At 39.7% G+C, this 17,229-nt stretch overlaps 1 protein-coding gene across 1 annotated transcript in view; it reads left to right on the top strand.

Annotated features, from left to right (window-relative positions):
• The window catches only part of PRKG1 (protein kinase cGMP-dependent 1), a 1,293,658-nt gene that overhangs the window by 1,124,903 nt on the left and 151,526 nt on the right, over window positions 1-17,229 (top strand). Inside the window, exon 8 of the mRNA XM_052661192.1 lies at window positions 3,220-3,285. Within this exon, the coding sequence (XP_052517152.1) occupies window positions 3,220-3,285 (66 nt within the window). The remainder of the gene's footprint in view (window positions 1-3,219; window positions 3,286-17,229) is intronic.

Below are 17,229 nucleotides of genomic sequence, written 5' to 3'. Positions count from 1 at the left end.
AAATTTCAGATAAAATACCCTCTGTTATATGTATTAACTGAGATTTGTACAAATTATTTAATATATTTCCTGATATTTCTTGTTTAGTCACTAAGTTGTATCTGACTCTTTTGCCACCCCCTGGACTGTAGCCCGCCAGGCTCCTCTGTCCATGAGATTTTCCAGGCAAGAATACTGGAGTGGGTTGCCATTTCCTTCCCCAGGGGATCTTCCTGACCCAGGTATCAAACCCACATCACCTGCATTTCAGGCGGATTCTTTACCACTGAGCCAGATAATAAATAGCAAATGTTATAACAAACTCTTTAATATGCTGTGTTGTTTATTCCCCATGTTACACATCTTTTCTTTAATTTTTGATATATGTCACATTACTAGGTGCTGAGCCTGACTATAGGCTACACATTTCCCTTTTTAAAAATAAAATATTTTCAGTTTCTATCAACTATGTCACTCTTGATCTTTGATTTTTCATCATTTGCATTTTAAAATATATATGTATTTTCTTTCTGTTGCAAGGAAATAGCATCCATTTTTGCAAGTATATACAATTTAGACCAGATAACATGATAAAAATTTTAAATGTTGGACATTTGTGATGAAAGCATATTTTAAAATTTGTATACACAGGAGACATTGTTCAAAATAAAGTGTTATTTTGTATATATCATAGTTTTAAACACTGTGGACAATTTTATGTTGTTAAGGTAGAAGCATATTTCAGCTTTAAAAAACACACTGGCAGCTATTCGTAGTAACATAGGCTGCCATGAGCAGTCTCCTAAGCAGCAATCATGCAATTTATGAGGTACCTCATGGCCATTATTGACGATTTGTCTGTTTTGTCCACTTTACCAAAAATTCCTACTCAAAAGTGATAATGGACTCTCAAGTATGTTATCTATTTCTATGGAATAGGAAAAGCTCACTTTGTTCTTGGGCAGTAATCTTTCATAAAACCCCAGACAGCACCTCCACAAGAACAGACATGACAGTATTGGTGAATGAGAAAACTTAGAAGTAATGAATGGCAGAACCATTGCTTTCTATGTGTTGGGCATTGTGATAAACTTATCTTTATTGCATTTAAGATCATTACATTGGCACTGTTATCCTTCTCATTTTTATAGACAACAAAACTGAGGGCTTCACCTTGTCTTATAAAACCAAGACCATGTTACTACAAAGCCTGAACTTGATTCTTCCCAAGAGTTCAAGATTCCTGGACCGTATACTTACTAAGCACCTCTTATGTGCCAGCCATTCAGGATAAAATTGGAGCAAAACTGGCCATCGACCCTGCCCTCATAACATTTAGTGAAAGGAGGTTAGAGACGTGAGCTAAGTGCCCATGCAAATAGATGTATAAACTGTGAACTGTGGCAAGTGCTTGTGTGGAGAGGCAGCTAGGGCCATGAGAACACACAAACAAGGCATCCAGTCTAGGTAATTCAGCATGGCATCGGAGCCAGGGCATCTGGACCGAGATCTCCAGGATCAACAGTTGTGAACTGGTCAAGGAACTGGAGAGGAAGTTCCTAGGCTTAGGGAAGGTGTCCTAAGAACTCATGACAAGAAGGAAATGAGGTGTTCAGTCATTGGGAGGAGACCAGTTTGGCTAGAAGGTAGAGGATGTTGGGGAGACACTGGGAGGATCACAATGAGAATTGAAGAGACTGGAATAGAAATTTTAGAATCAGAAGAGAACTTTGTATGGTATGCAGATTACAAATATATAAATTTCAATAGGTTTTTTCTTTAGTAGCAATAACCAATAAAAAACAGAAATGGAAAAGCAATGCCATAAGCGAAACTGATGATATAAAAGCCTGAAGAATACTTTTTATAAAAATGCCAGAGCCCAAGTGAAAGAGATTAAGAAAGATTAAGACATAATGCTAGATCTGAACAAGTAGACATGCCATGCTCTTGCAGGGATAATTAATATAATCAGAATGGCTTTCTTCTGAAATCAATGTAAAACTGTGATACAACTTTACTAGAATCCCATTGTGGGTTTCTTCAGAAGTGGAAAGTGATTTTAAAGTCTGTATTAAATATGAATGCTTGAATATATCATCAAGATATTTCCGGAAAAGAATTTTGGTAAGGAGAAACTGCTTTCCCAAATAGTAATAGTTACTACAAAGCAACTGCAGTCGTTAACAGCATGATACAGCAACAGAGAAAGAAAAGAAGATCAGTGAAAAAACTGCAGTGCAGATGTATTTGTGAGAACTTTGTGTGTTTTGAAAAAATAAAATACACTGAGAATATCTTTATTTTCAAAACTTTAAAAGCCTAATATTAGAAACATATACTGTTCCAACTGTGATTTTTAGAAGATGTTATTAAGACCATATTATTTCCTATGTACATATCTCTGTAATGTATTTCAAACGTATATGTATCATTAATTAGATTAGCTTATATATTTTACCTTTCTAGGAAACAGAGTGCATTTTCTAGTATAACTTAATGTTTCCATGACAGTGGTACTATTACATTTTTAGTAGCTCAAAATGTGAATGTTAACTTACCAAACCCACCTTTGACCACTGGATAAGAAGAGACAGATTTTTAAATGTTTAAGAAGTTGATAGATACTGCTGCAGCAACCAATTAGATGCTTGTAAAGCGACAGTACATATATACATATTTCAATCAGAGTGATTAAGATTTGTTGAATATTCTTGAAGAACCTACAAACTCTCGTACAGGTGTATAACTGTTTAAGTTGTCAAAAGTTTAGCCACATAAGTACAGGGTCTTTAAAGTATGAAATTGATTAAAATATATCCATAATTCTCAAAGTAATAATGATAAATTCATATACAAATGGATTAGGTACTTAAGTTTCTAGAATTATATCTACAGATCTTTTCTAAAGTTTATTCATGTCTTTATTATCATCCAGTCAACTCACTAACTCTCCAGATAGGATAGGGGATGGTGACACAAAATTTTGTTCCATTTGTGTAAGTGAAACTTTAAGTTTGAAAATTATAACTACTGGACTGTAATTGTAAAATCTCTGTTATTAATAATAAGAGTTACATTGTTTCTCAGGACAAAGTCATTTGAAACGTGAACAAATCTTAAACCTGAAAGAGGAAGAATCAGAAGAGTGTAATTTAATGTCTTGAATTAATTACAATGAACACTTTTCTTTGTTTTTAAAGGGTGCTTTACTTGAACTGCTCTCTGTTTTTCATACAGGGAAGATGTGAGAACAGCAAACGTAATTGCAGCAGAAGCTGTAACCTGCCTTGTGATCGACAGAGAGTAAGTGCTTTGCTTTCTTATGCATATTACACACTCGTATCAGTGACACACATAAGTTCCTGGGATGAGACATCACTTCGTGGAGCTATTAATACTTGTTTTATATCTTTTTATTGAAAATGAGTTTTATATTTGATTCTCATTCCCTATTGTTCTTGGGAGTGGTTCACTCTGCCATTCTAGCTTTATGATTTTTAATAAGATACTTAAACCACCGTGAACTTCACCTCAGGTAGGTCATTTGTGGACTGGGTGTAATGCAACATCATGTTGTGAGCACTGATGAGAACATGTGAGAAAATCATCTGTCCAAGTGGTCTTTACCCAGGAGGCTCTCAGCCAGTGCTATGGGTGTAAATTTTTAGCAAATAATGACTAATAGTACTTTCGATTATACTTTATAATTTATAAAATATTTATAGCATATTTTATAATAATTATAGAATAGTATATATTTATACACTATAAATTTGTTGTTATTATTGTTACTAGGAAATGGACTATTCCTTGAGCACGTTTTAGTTTTCTCCTCTATTCTTCCATCCTCAGATTCCTAAAATAGAAGTATTTAGGAAGACATTTCTGGAGAAAGCATCAGTTCTAGACAGAGGCATATTTAGGGCCATTCCAAGTTTGTTCGGTGACACATCCACCCGTTCCTTCTCTGTATTCTTCCTTGCTAGTCTCATTACCTGAATGATTTATTGGTTAGACTAAAATGTCAGATTATTTTATTGACTCTCCAAGAGCCTGAGTAAAATGCTCCACTACCTGGAAGCAGGCTTCCAAACATTTTCTCATTGCTGTGTTTGTGGATACATGATCACAAAAGCCAAGTGCCTGACCCAGGAGAAGAACTGTAAGGCATCCATTTTAGTGGAGGCATTACAGCTGGAACAGGCTGTGTCAGTGAGGAATGAAAGCGAGTGGCAGATGTGGGCAGAATGATGGAGCTGGATGCTGAGCTCAGGGGACTCTGGATGAAGAGAAACCCCACTTGATTTACAGATCTTACTTTTGCATGCCCCTCTGTGCTGGATCGCTAGAACCGGAGGGCATCATTGCAGGATGATAGCCACGTGTGTGTGTGTGTGTGTGTGTGTGTGTGTGTGTGTGTGTGTGTGTGTGTGTGTGTGCGTGTGTGTGCTCAGTCACTTCAGTTGTGTCCGACTCGTGACCCTATGAACGATAGCCCACAAGGCTCCTCAGTCCATGGGATTCTCCAGGCAGGAACACTGGTGTGGGTTGCCATGCCCTTCTCCAGATGATGTCTAAGCTACTGCTACTCAGTCACTTCAGTTGTGTCCAACTCTGTGCGACCCCATAGAGGGCAGCCTACCAGGCTCCCCCATCTCTGGGATTCTCCAGGCAGGAACACTGGAGTGGGTTGCCATTTCCTTTTCCAATGCATGAAAGTGAAAGTGAAGTCGCTCAGTTGTGTCTGACTCTTAGCAACCCCATGGACTGCAGCCTACCAGGCTCCTCCGTCCATGGGATTTTCCAGGCAAGGGTATTGGAGTGAGGTGCCATTGCCTTCTCCGAGATGATGTCTATATCCATGAATATTTCTGAAATAGATACTCTTCCTCTGGTTTCCAGAAAAAACAACTACCTATTCATTCTTGCTTTCATTTGATTAATGTCTTTTTGAGGCTTTATCACGTAAAAGGCATTGTTAGGTGCTATAAGAAGAATTAAAGGAGCAGCACAGATTCTGGTTTGGAGGGTAACTTCTAGTAGAGGAACTGTGGCATTTATACAAATAACCATCATGCAAAGAAGAATGTCAGAAGGGTCCAGAGCCCACATTTGGGGGAGTCGACAACTTCTGGGGAGAACCCGAGAAGTCTTCATGAAATAAATGGTTTCATTAGGTAGATCTAGAGTGAACAGCATCAGCAGTACTCAGACAGAGCTACAAGCCATTTCAGCTGACTAAGGCAAGGCTGCACTAAGGTAGCTGGAGGACGAAGTGTGACACATGAGTTCACAAACATGTTGGGGCTGGTTCAACAAGATCACCAGATGGTGGATAAGGGTAACCCTGACAATTCTATGCAGCAAAATAGTGTCAATCATTAGGACACTGAGAAGGCTATATGAGATGAATTAAAGGGAGAAGATACAGACAGAATATCTGGTTGCTGTTGCTGCTGCTGCTGCTGCTGCTGCTGCTAAGTCGCTTCAGTTGTGTCCGACTCAGTGCGACCCCATAGACGGCAGCCCACCTGGGATTCTCCAGGCAAGAACACTGGCGGGGGTTGCCATTTCCTTCTCCAGTGCATGAAAGTGCAAAGTGGAAGGGAAGTAGGCAAGAGTACTGCTGCTGCAGTTGCTGCTAAGTTGCTTCAGTCGTGGCTGACTCTTTGTGACCCCAGAGACAGCAGCCCACCAGGCTCCACCGTCCCTGGGATTCTCCAGGCAAGAACACTGGAGTATCTGGTTAACAGTCTGTAAATCCAAGTGGTCATCATGAGATCATAAATAGGAGGCATGTGTAAGAATAAAGACATGAACCCAGAGGGCTGAGGCTTCCCTGCATGTGAAGGGGAAGAAAGAAATTTAGAAGATCTAGAAGGAGTGTAGAAAAAGAACTAATTTGGGAGGCATAAGAGTTATTCAATAAAAATATCATGAATTTGACATACAAGTTTGACACTCAGGCACAGGTGCCTCGCGTCAGGTAGAATATGTGGGACAAGAATGCTTGTTAGAGTTAACTTAAAATTACCCTAAAAATTGCTTACATAGAGTTAACGACTGAGGCCATGAAACTGGATGGAACTGCATGAAAGAACAGAAAAGATTAAAAGACCAAGTTTAGAATTCGGGAAAATTCTTACATGTAAAAGTGAGGCAGAGGAAGAAAACCAGTGATAAAACTGCAATGTTAGCAATCAGAACAGTGTAGGAAACCTCAGATACCAAGAGAAGATTTCAAGAGAAAAAGGATAATCAGCAGAAATAAATGCAAGTGAGAAACTGAAAGGCATACACATAGAGGGAAACGGGCAACAAATTTAGCAACCTGGGAGAAAAATATATAATAAAATGGTGAAAGTGGAATCCGGATGTCAAAGAGGGAGTCAGTACTGAGGAAGTGAGAGCACTGAGACGAAAGGATTTTTTTTTTTCTTTCAAGATACTAGGCTAAACAAAGAAAATAAAAAAGAGAGAAGGGCGGGCACATGAGACACTAGTGAGGTCTTGGAGAGTTTCCTTGTGATGGTTCTGCACAAACCTTGAGGAAGATGGGCTTTCCAGGCGGTCCAGTGGTTGAGACGTTGTGTTTCCTTGATTGGGAAACTAAGATCCCACATGCCATGGTGGCCAAGTTAACAAAGAAAACAAGAGGCAGGGCAGAGGTGGGGGTGACACTCGATAGAAATGTGCCCGTGTGCACACAGAGGAGGAGATAGTGAGCAAACAGCCAAAGAGAAATTGGAAAACGTGTTTTTTTTTTTTTTTTAATTTTCTGAAGATAGTGAGAAAGAGAACAGGTAGAAAATTTGTAGAGATGTAAACAAGGAAATTATGGTAACTTGAATGGCCTTAAAGCACAAGGGAATCTGATGAGGGAAGAATGACAGTGAGGCTGAGGGTTTGCCTGCTGATTGAGGATGGATGTGTATTTGTATCAGTTTATACGTCTACTTTCCTTTGTAATGATTCTACCTGGAAGATGGGATGTTTAACCAAAAAGGAAACTGAAGTCCATAACATTTTAATAACTTGTTCAGGCTTTGTGGTTAATATTCAAGCCCAGATTAATCAAGTCATGGAAACAGACTGTTGGGACCCTGAGAGTTATCTAGTGTAGGTGCTTCAGTTCTATTGACTGAGATCCCAGGAGATGAAGGAGCATCAAGCAGCTCACCTCCATTTTTTTCCCCACCTCCATTTTTTTTTTCAAACCTACTCATATATAGTGTGCAGTGAGGAGGGTATGGACTTGGTCAAATAGAGTCCAAAGCCCAACACTTGAATTTTTACTACACCATGTTATGACAATATGGGCAATTTATTTTAATTTTATTTTATTTTACGTCTCAGTTTTCCTATCTGAAAAATGGCAGATGCCTAAATTATAAAATTGTTTCGAAGATCAAACAGTTTAATATATGTCAAGGTCCACACACAGCACAAGATATGTAATGAGCGTTCAATCAATGTGCCCCTTCCTCTTCTTAGAGAAGGTACTGAAATCTCCTGGATTTAGTAGTTTTTTCTCTCTACTCAGCATAAGTTTATCTTCAGAAGTGTATACAGAGAACATACCTAGAGGAAGGTCTAACTTAAAACATAAATAGAGAGAAGATGGCTTGAGTCTAGGGCTCAAGAGGTGCATTTCTATGCTCTTCTCAGAGGAGTTGGGATTCCCACCAAATGTTGAATCCCAGCTTAAAACAGAAATTAAACTGTAATTGAAGAATCTTGTCATAATCCTGCTGCTAGTACCTAATTTATGGCCAATTAAGGGAGCACCAGGGCTTCACCCATGCAAACAGATGGCAAGCATTAGAACTGTCAACACATGGAGCTTCTTTCACAAATTTACAACTGAGGCACCATGTTATGTAAGCCAGTGATTATGCTTTATTATTCCAGAGGGAGAGCAAAAGAACATCATTGTAACTAATCACGCATGTTGGAAATTAAAAAAAAAAAAGTTCATGGACAAACTAGAAAGTGATAAACAGATACATGTTGTTCTCAAGAAGCATTCTCTGAGGACTGGTTTCTTACATTATTTTCATAATTATCTGCAGTGATTCTAAAATTTATGAAAATTGACATAAAGAAATTTGAATCTAACAGAACTATTTCCATTAATAACATTCTTGAATACATAAAACACAACTAAGTATATTTAGAATATATTATTTTAGAATCCATGAAGAGAAATAAATGTGAACGTAAGTATATCTTTGTGTCCCATAATCAGTTATGCAATCCACTTCTTCACTGGTGTGGTAAGTTATTAGTGAAGTTAGGAGTTTAAGTAAGATGACATTTTTGGATACATTGACATCGCTGAATATTTACTAGTAATTTTATTACTGTTTTTAACAAAGAGTCACATATTTTCCCCCAGAAAATTAAAATCTAAGAGTCTCAACTCTATCCCTCATTTACTGTATAACTCCAAGATGCAGCCAATTGGTTGTGAAAGTTGAAACATTTTCATACTAGTTGGTAAACAGCAATGGTATGCGCTCCCTTTGTCTTTCTCCTACCCCTTTGCTCCCTTGTCCTCTGCTTCACCCAGCCAGGAATCTCCAGACCTATCCTTGATCCAACAGCTAGAAAAGGGTATTTGGCATATACCAGGACCAGTATCCATGGAGATGGAAATGGAAATGGCAACCCACTCCAGGATTCTTGCCTAGAGAATCCTGTGGATGGAGGAGCCTGGTGGGCTGCTGTCCATAGGGTCAAACAGAATCAGACACAACTGAAGCAACTTAGCATGCATGTATGCATTGGAGAAGGAAATGGCAACCCACTCTAGTATCCTTGCCTGGAGAATCCCAGGGATAGAGGAGCCTGGTGGGCTGCTGTCTATGGGGTTGCACAGAGTTGGACATGACTGAAGTGACTTAGCAGCAGCAGCAACAGGACCAGTATCCATCCTGATCCAACAATTCCTGTGTCATAAGACTTGTCCCAAGACCTATACAAAATATAGTAGCAAATAGGTTACCAAAAAAGATTGGACATAGAGAAAAAGTCACTGGAATTGGTAGGCTGAAGACTATTTCTCAACACCCAAACCGGAGCTAGGTATTAAAACTGAGTTTAGAGCCAGACTAGGAAATTTTTACGTTTATTCATTACAAAAGATAAAGATGAATGCCTGTTTCTGTATCAGTTACTTGGGCTACTGAGATGAGCAAGACACAAGTTCAGTGTAGGTCTGAAAGCTGAGTATATAGGGCAAACTCAATTATATGAAAATTTTGGTTGTTATTCCTTTATCAGTGCTGGTAGCAAAGCCTCCTCTCTGTTTATTCATCCTGTCCTCCACGGCTAGCCTCTTTAGCCTCATCTGCATCAGTTTCCAATGAAAGTGCTTCTGATCGTAGCCTCTACCCAGATCTACTCTTGCTTGTGGTGGGTTAGCGCCTTCCTCCTTCCCTGTTTGCTATTGCTATTCAGTGTCAACTCCAACTTGAAGGCAAAATAAACAAGAATACTGAATCCATGCTCTGGGCTCTCTAGAATAAGCAATGGACCAGTCAAGCAGGAGTCAAGGAAGGCTCCCATATCAGGACTTAGGATGTCAGAAGAGATGCAAAAAGATGACAAATTAGTAGTTATTCAGCTTCTCCCAGGAAGGGTGCTGTTGATGTTTCTGACAAGCAACTTGGTGAAGGGTGAGACTCGCTAAGGCTCGTGCTCAAGGAGGAACAGAGGATCACAGAACTTCCCCACAAAAATGATGGGTTAGTTAAGTGCAGGAGGTTTATTCCGAGTGGGGTATGTAAATATGAAGCCTTAGCTCCATGACTTAAACCAAGGATAGAATAAGCTTTTCTGTAAAAGGTCAGATAGTCAATATTTCACACTTCGTAGGCCAAATGACCTTTCTTGCATCTACCCAATTCTACCATTGTAATGCAAAAGCAATCAAAGATAATAAGTAAATGAACATGTCCTTGTTTCAATAAAGCTGTATAAATGATGGAATTTGAATTTCATATTGTTTTTAGAGGTCAAGAACTATTATTCATCTTTCGAAACTTTCTTGCTCCTGCCACTTAAAAATGTACAAATTATTCTCAGCTAATGGCCATACAAGAAACAGTCAATGGGCTGAATTTGACCTGTGAGCTGTAGTTTGCTAACCCCTAACTTACTTAACCAACATAAAAAAAATTGATTGCTGCCTCCAGTGGTCCTGTTCTGATCTTCCTCCAGGCTCTGCTCAACCTATCTTTTAAATGAAGCAAAAACAAAGAATACTGGTTTGAAGTGTGTTCCGCTGTTGGTCTTCCCAGTGCCATCTGCCAGCTTCCTTTCCTCTCTCTGACGCCCTTTACCTCTAGTTGCCTCATCACATTACTCTTCTACAGGCACTACTCTTTCCCATTACACTCCCCACCCCTGCCACACACACATGCTTTCTTATTTATCTTTTTGGTTATACCACATGACATGCAGGATCTTAGTTCCTCCACCAGGAACTGAACTTGTGCCCCACTACAGTGGAAGAGCCTAATCACTGGACTGCAGGAAAGTCCCTGGTCCCTATTCTTCTTAATTTCACCCTTGCAATCTCAAGGACTTCACTTCAGGCTTTGTATTAATTTGAGTAGTAGCTACATAGAGATGAAGATGATGATGGTCTGTGGGTTACTTATATTTTAATGACTTTCCCCTGAAGACTGAAAAATCACAAAAATCCAAAAGGCTTTAGAATTTCAGGTGTCATGGAGGGAGAAGGGGAGAACTGTATGGAAAGACTTGATGACAGTAGAATCTTTCCAGCACGGTTCTTTTTTTTTTTTTTTTTTACTTTATTTTGCTTTACAATACTGTATTGGTTTTGCCATACATTGACATGAATCATAGCCAGGACATGGAAACAACCTAGATGTCCAGCACGGTTCTTACCCTACCGTTCTTACCAGGCCAGTCTCATGAAGGCACATCCATCCAGTGGCATGTGCCCCACCTATGTCACCTGTTCCCTTGTATGTATCTGTTATCTTTATATATCTACCAGTCTTTGTCCACATGATAAGACTGTGGGAACTCCAGATACCATAAGCATGTAGTCACACTACTTAACTGATAGGGTGATGAATTTAAAATTTTTCAGAGCCTCAGCCTGTCCCACAGTCTAAGTGGATTTTACTTTGGTTCATTTTCTAGAATGAAATCCGGGGTGATGTGAGCATAATTGCAGGATGAACATGAGAAGACAAATGTATTTTGTTAGAATGTGATCATTCAGTTGTGATCATTTGGACGTGTCTTTTTTATGGAGCTATTATTGATTGGTGTGCTTTACAAAAAATATTTATTAAGCAGGAGAGATAAAATCCAGAAGCTTGAAAGAGAGTCATTATACTGGTTCATTTTAATAATGGAAGTTGAATTATAGCATGCCCTGAGAAAGCCTGATATAACTACAAAATAAGCACATAGCTACTGGAAAAGGGTCATATCCAGAGGTACTATTAATGGTTTAAACTCATAGAAAGTGGTGAAGGGGACTGCTCTTCATCACATATGTGTGTTGTAGTGCTTTAAAATTGTACACCCGCCTCCTCTTGCAAGTAATTATAGAAATTATATATAGCATGACTGACTAGAGAACTCACTGAGAAGGCCTGGTCTATATTTAAGGAGTTTCGAGGCAAATGCATAATATGACACTACTTATTTTTATTCCTATTGTATAGATAATTTCCAGCTCTAATTTGTTGAGTCCCAAACACACTGAGCTTCTATCAGTATTCTTTGATAAATTTGACTCTATTCAAAGTAAAAGGAGTTCAATGTCATTAGTATGTTGGTAGGTCATTAGTTAAAATTTAGCACTTTTTTGTTTAAAAATTCTTATTAAAAGTGTTTTAGATATTGATCAAGTTAGTCAAAAGGTCATAGCAGAAATTCAGGATACAGAAAGTACAAGGAATTGTCACAGACCTCAGGCCATTAAGAGACGATTCAAGGAAAACATTCTTAGTCCCCCATCCTTCTCTCCACCCTCTACCTTGCTCTGCTGAGACTAAGAACTAGACCTTGTTGTGGAGAGTTGTTTATGGAACTGAATAATATTGGCATTTTGAATCAGAGAGTTGGTTTTGGTGGAGGGCTGTCCTGTGCACTGGAGAATGTTTAGTGGGCATCTTGACCTCTACTCACTAAATATAAGTTAACATTCCCCAAAAACCGCAATGTGACAACAGAAAGTGTCCCAAGATATTTCCAAGTGTCCCTCAGGGGGAAATCACCCTTGCTGGAAGGACGCAGCCACGCTGGCTAGCTGGCAGTAAAGTGCTCTGATGTCATGGAAGTAGCACTTACACCAGAGGTGTTTCAGAGAAAGCTGCTCAAACAGGGAAACTACCTGATGGCAGGTGTGCTGGGGAAGCTGCTGGCTGCTTGGTATTGCTGAACTCCAAGTACTGTAATAGCCATAGCCTGGAGAAGGTTGTACAAAAACGGAGCAATCTGACTGGAGCCAGGAAGCAATCGCTTTACTTTTGCAGTATCTCCCCAGTGGCAAAGTTTCAGTGCCAGTTGGCAAAGAAAAACATTTAATGGCCCAATCCATTTTTTTATAGAGCAGTTAAAAAGGGCAAATTTAGAACTGAAATACAATAAATAAATCAATAACCAGTACAGATTACAAGCTAAATCCTATTCCAAGGTCCAGAGCCATAAATAGCAAGTCTTTGTCTCAATTCAGTTCAGTGCACTTCAGTCGCTCGGTCGTGTCCAAGTCTTTGCGACCCCATGGACTACAGCAAGCCAGGCCTCCTTGTCCATCACCATCTCCCGGAGTTTACCCAAACTCATGTCCATTGAGTCGGTGATGCCATCCCTCCATCTCATCCTCTGTCGTCCCCTTCTCCTCCCGCCTTCAATCTTTCCCAGCATCAGGGTCTTTTCAAATGAGTCAGCTTCTTGCATCAGGTGGCCAAAGTACTGGAATTTCAGCTTCAACATCATTCCTTCCAGTGAACACTCAGGACTGATCTCCTTTAGGATGGACTAGTTGGATCTCCTTGCAGTCCAAGGGACTCTCAAGAGGCTTCTCCAATACCATGGTTCAAAAGCATTCATGTTTCAGTGCTCAGGTTTCTTTATAATCCAACTCTAACATCCATACATGACTACTGGAAAAACCATAGACTTGACTAGATGGACCTTTGTTGGCAAAGTAATGTCTCTGATTTTTAATATGCTCTCTAGGTCGGTTATTACTTTCCTGCCAAGGAGTAAGTATCTTAATTTCATGCATGGAATCTTTTAAAGTAGGTCACCATTATCTTCACTATCTCCATCATAGTCTCAGTTCAGTTCAGTTCAGTTGCTCAATCATGTCCAACTCTTGGCAACCCCATGAATCACAGCATGCCAGGCCTCCCTGTCCGTCACCAACTCCCAGAGTTCACACAAAGTCTTGGGCATTGAGTCGGTGATGCCAACCAGCCATCTCATCCTCTGTCGTCCCCTTTTCCTCCTGCCCCAAATCCCTTCCAGCATCAAGGTCTTTTCCAATGAGTCAACTCTTCGCATGAGGTGGCCAAGTATTGGAGTTTCAGCCTCAACATCAGTCTTTCCAACGAGCACCCAGGACTTGTCTCCTTTAGGATGGACTAGCTGGATCTCCTTGTAGTCCAAGGGACTCGTAAGAGCCTTCTCCAACAACACAGTTTAAAAGCATCAACTCTTCGGCGCTCAGCCTTCTTTGCAGTCCAACTCTCACATCCATACATGACCACTGAAAAAATCATAGCCTTGACTAGACGGACCTTTGTTGGCAAAGTAATATCTCTGCTTTTGAATATGCTATACAGGTTGGTCATAACTTTCCTTCCAAGGAGTAAGTATCTTTTAATTTCATGGCTGTAATCACTATCTTCAGTGATTTTGGAGCCCCCCAAAATAAAGTCTGACACTATTTCCACTGTTTCCAAATCTATTTCCCATGAAGTGATGGGACCAGATGCCACGATCTTAGTTTTCTGAATGTTGAGCTTTAAGCCAACTTTGTCACTCTCCTCTTTCACTTTAATCAAGAGGCTTTTTAGTTCCTCTTCACTTTCTGCCATAAGGGTGGTGTCATTTGCATATCTGAGGTTATTGATATTTCTCCCAGCAATCTTGATTCCAGCTTCTGCTTCTTCCAGCCCAGCATTTCTCATGATGTACTCTGCAGAGAAGTTAAATAAGCAGGGTGACAATATACAGCCTTGACGTACTCCTTTTCCTATTTGGAACCAGTCTGTTGTTCCATGTCCAGTTCTAACTGTTGCTTCTTGACCTGCATATAGGTTTCTCAAGAGGCAGGTCAGGTGGTCTGGTATTCCCATCTCTCTCAGAATTTTCCACAGTTTATTGTGATAGACACAGTCAAAGGCTTTGGCATAGTCAGTAAAGCAGAAATAGATGTTTTTCTGGAACTCTCTTGCTTTTTTCATGATCCAGCGTATGTTGGCAGTTTGATCTCTGGTTCCTCTGCCTTTTCTAAAACCAGCTTGAACATCTGGATGTTCGCAGTTCACGTATTGCTGAAGCCTGGCTTGGAGAATTTTGAGCATTACTTTACTAGCGTATGAGATGAGTGCAGTTGTGCGATCGTTTCAGCATTCTTTGGCATTGCCCTTCTTAGGGAATGAAAGGAAAACTGACCTTTTCCAGTCCTGTGGCCACTGCTGCATATTGAGTTCAGCACTTTCACAACATCATCTTTCAGGATTTGAAATAGCTCCACTGGAATTCCATCACCTCCACTAGCTTTGTTCGTAGAGATGCTTTCTAAGGCCCACTTGACTTCACATTCCAGGATGTCTGGCTCTAGGTGAGTGATCACACCATCGTGCTTATCTTGGTCATGAAGATCTTTTTTGCACACTTCTTCTGTGTATTCTTGCCACCTCTTCTTAATATCTTCTGCTTCTGTTAGGTCCATACTATTTCTGTCTTTTATTGAGCCCATCTTTGCATGAAATGTTCCATTGGTATCTCTAATTTTCTTGAAGAGATCTCTAGTCTTTCCCATTCTGTTGTTTTCCTCTATTTCTTTGCATTAATTGCTGAGGAAGGCTATCTTATCTCTCCTTGCTATTCTTTGGAATTCTGCATTCAAATGGAAATATCTTTCCTTTTCTCTTTTGCTTTTTGCTTCTCTTCTTTTCACAGCTATTTGCAAGGCCTCCTCAGACAGTCATAGTTTGGCCCCAGGTAAATAGCAGGGAGGGAACAGAGCTCCACCCGTCAATAGAAAATTGGATTAAAGATTTACTGACCATGGCTCCGCCCATCAGAACAAGACTCGGTTTCCCCCTCATTCAGTCTCTCCCATCTGGAAGTTTCCATAAGCCTCTTACCCTTAGCCATCAGAGGGCAGACAGACTGAAAACCACATCACAGAAAACTAAGCAGTCTAATCACATGGACCACAGCCTCCTCTAACTCAGTGAAACTATCAGCCATGCCCTATAGTACCACCCAAGATGAACAGGTCATGGTGGAGAGTTCTGACAAAATGTGTTCCACTGGAGAAGGGAATGGCAAGCCACTTCAGTATTCTTGCCTTGAGAACCCCATGAACAGTATGAAAAGTCTTTGTCTGCGTTGGAGTAATTCCTGATCAATACAAGTGCATTAAAAACCATGAAAAATTGCCATTTCAGTATGGGAAAAACAAAAATGGCAGCAGGGAAGGGGGAACTAAATCTGGACAAATGTGTTATGCCTCTAGCATCCGGAAGGACTTATAGGACAAAAGGATATGTGAGTCGTCTAAAGTTTGAATAGGGATTTTACAAGTAAGAAGGGAGGGTAAATATAGCTCCTGTAAAAGGAAGGGCAGACACAAATATGAGGAATTTGAAAATGTTATTGCACAGAAAAAAAGTGGAATATACCAAGAAAAGAGGATTTATGTGTCAAGGAACTGAACAGTGAACTAGACAGGTGGTTTCCTGGAAGATACTGTTAGAAAGAGATGAGGGCAGATAATAAAGAAATATCATAATAATCTCAAACTAAAGGTATATGATTTATCCTCTGGGCAATAAGGAACCATCAGACGACAGCTGCTACTACAGTCTGTAAATATTTGCTTTTGAAGGAACGGAATAGAAGATCGATTCCAATGGGATGACCTCAAACAGGGAAACTAATAGGAGACTAAGGCAACAGTCCTAGAGGTTGCTCACTGGAGTCTGAGTCTAAATTTAAATCTGATTTGGGGGTGTGTGTGTGTTAGTTGCTCACTCATGTCCAGTTCTCAATCCCATGGACTGTTGCCCGCCAGGCTCCTCTGTCCATGGGATTCTCCAGGCAGGAATACTGGAGGGAGTAGACGTTCTCTTCTCCAGGGGATCTTCCCGACCCAGGGGCCAAATCCAAGTCTCCTGCGTTGCAGGTGGATTCTTTACCATCTCAGCCATCAGGGAAGCCTTAAAGCAGATTTCGGGGAATAATTAAATGTGAGATGTTAACAAAAAAAAATGCTTCTGCCTTGGGAGACTTGGCAGATGTCTATAACAGATCAAAAGTATGAAAGACAGAGCAGGTTCAGATGAAACTACTGGGCAATTTGGTTAAGGATATAACTTCAGACTGTCAAAATGGTATTCAGATATTCAGATGGAGAAGTCCATTGACAGAAATGAGTTGTTTTCTTTTTTCCTGACAATCAGATGATAAAATGGATAGTAATATTGGATTTCCCCGTGTATCAATTTTAAAATACCACAATCACAGCTTTGGTTTTGTTAATTACAACTGTTTTATTTTACACCAAGGAGTAAATAATTCCTTTTTCCCTGTTAATGCTTAAAACCTTTCTATATTTCTGAGGCTTGCATTTTTTTTCCACTGAATGTTTTAAGAACTGTTATCCAGAGACTCAGCAGTGTCTTTGGAATTCATAAGCCAGTTGTGTGAATGAATAAGAAAAATCTGTGAAAACTTTTAATTTAAAAAATCAATCTTAATTTCTTCAGTTATAAAGGGAAGAGTTGAAATTTCATATTTGAATTATCTTTATAAGTTTTCTGTGTAGAGTTTTGGCTATTAATTTGGGAAAGGGATTATAGTGCTTCTGGTGCTCTTAAGGATAAAGCAGGGAGGGAGATGCCAGGATCAGTTTCTGAGAGAAGCTTAACAATCACTTTAAAAATCAATAGTGTAATTACTAGGTTTGAAAGCTGAATTCTGCTTCAGATATTCCCATTGCTTTTTTTGTAGAGT

This window comes from Budorcas taxicolor, chromosome 23, assembly GCF_023091745.1.
Source record: "Budorcas taxicolor isolate Tak-1 chromosome 23, Takin1.1, whole genome shotgun sequence".
Lineage (NCBI taxonomy): Eukaryota > Metazoa > Chordata > Mammalia > Artiodactyla > Bovidae > Budorcas > Budorcas taxicolor.
The sequence above is the reverse complement of the archived record's forward strand: the minus strand, read 5'-3'. Positions and strand labels throughout refer to the sequence as shown.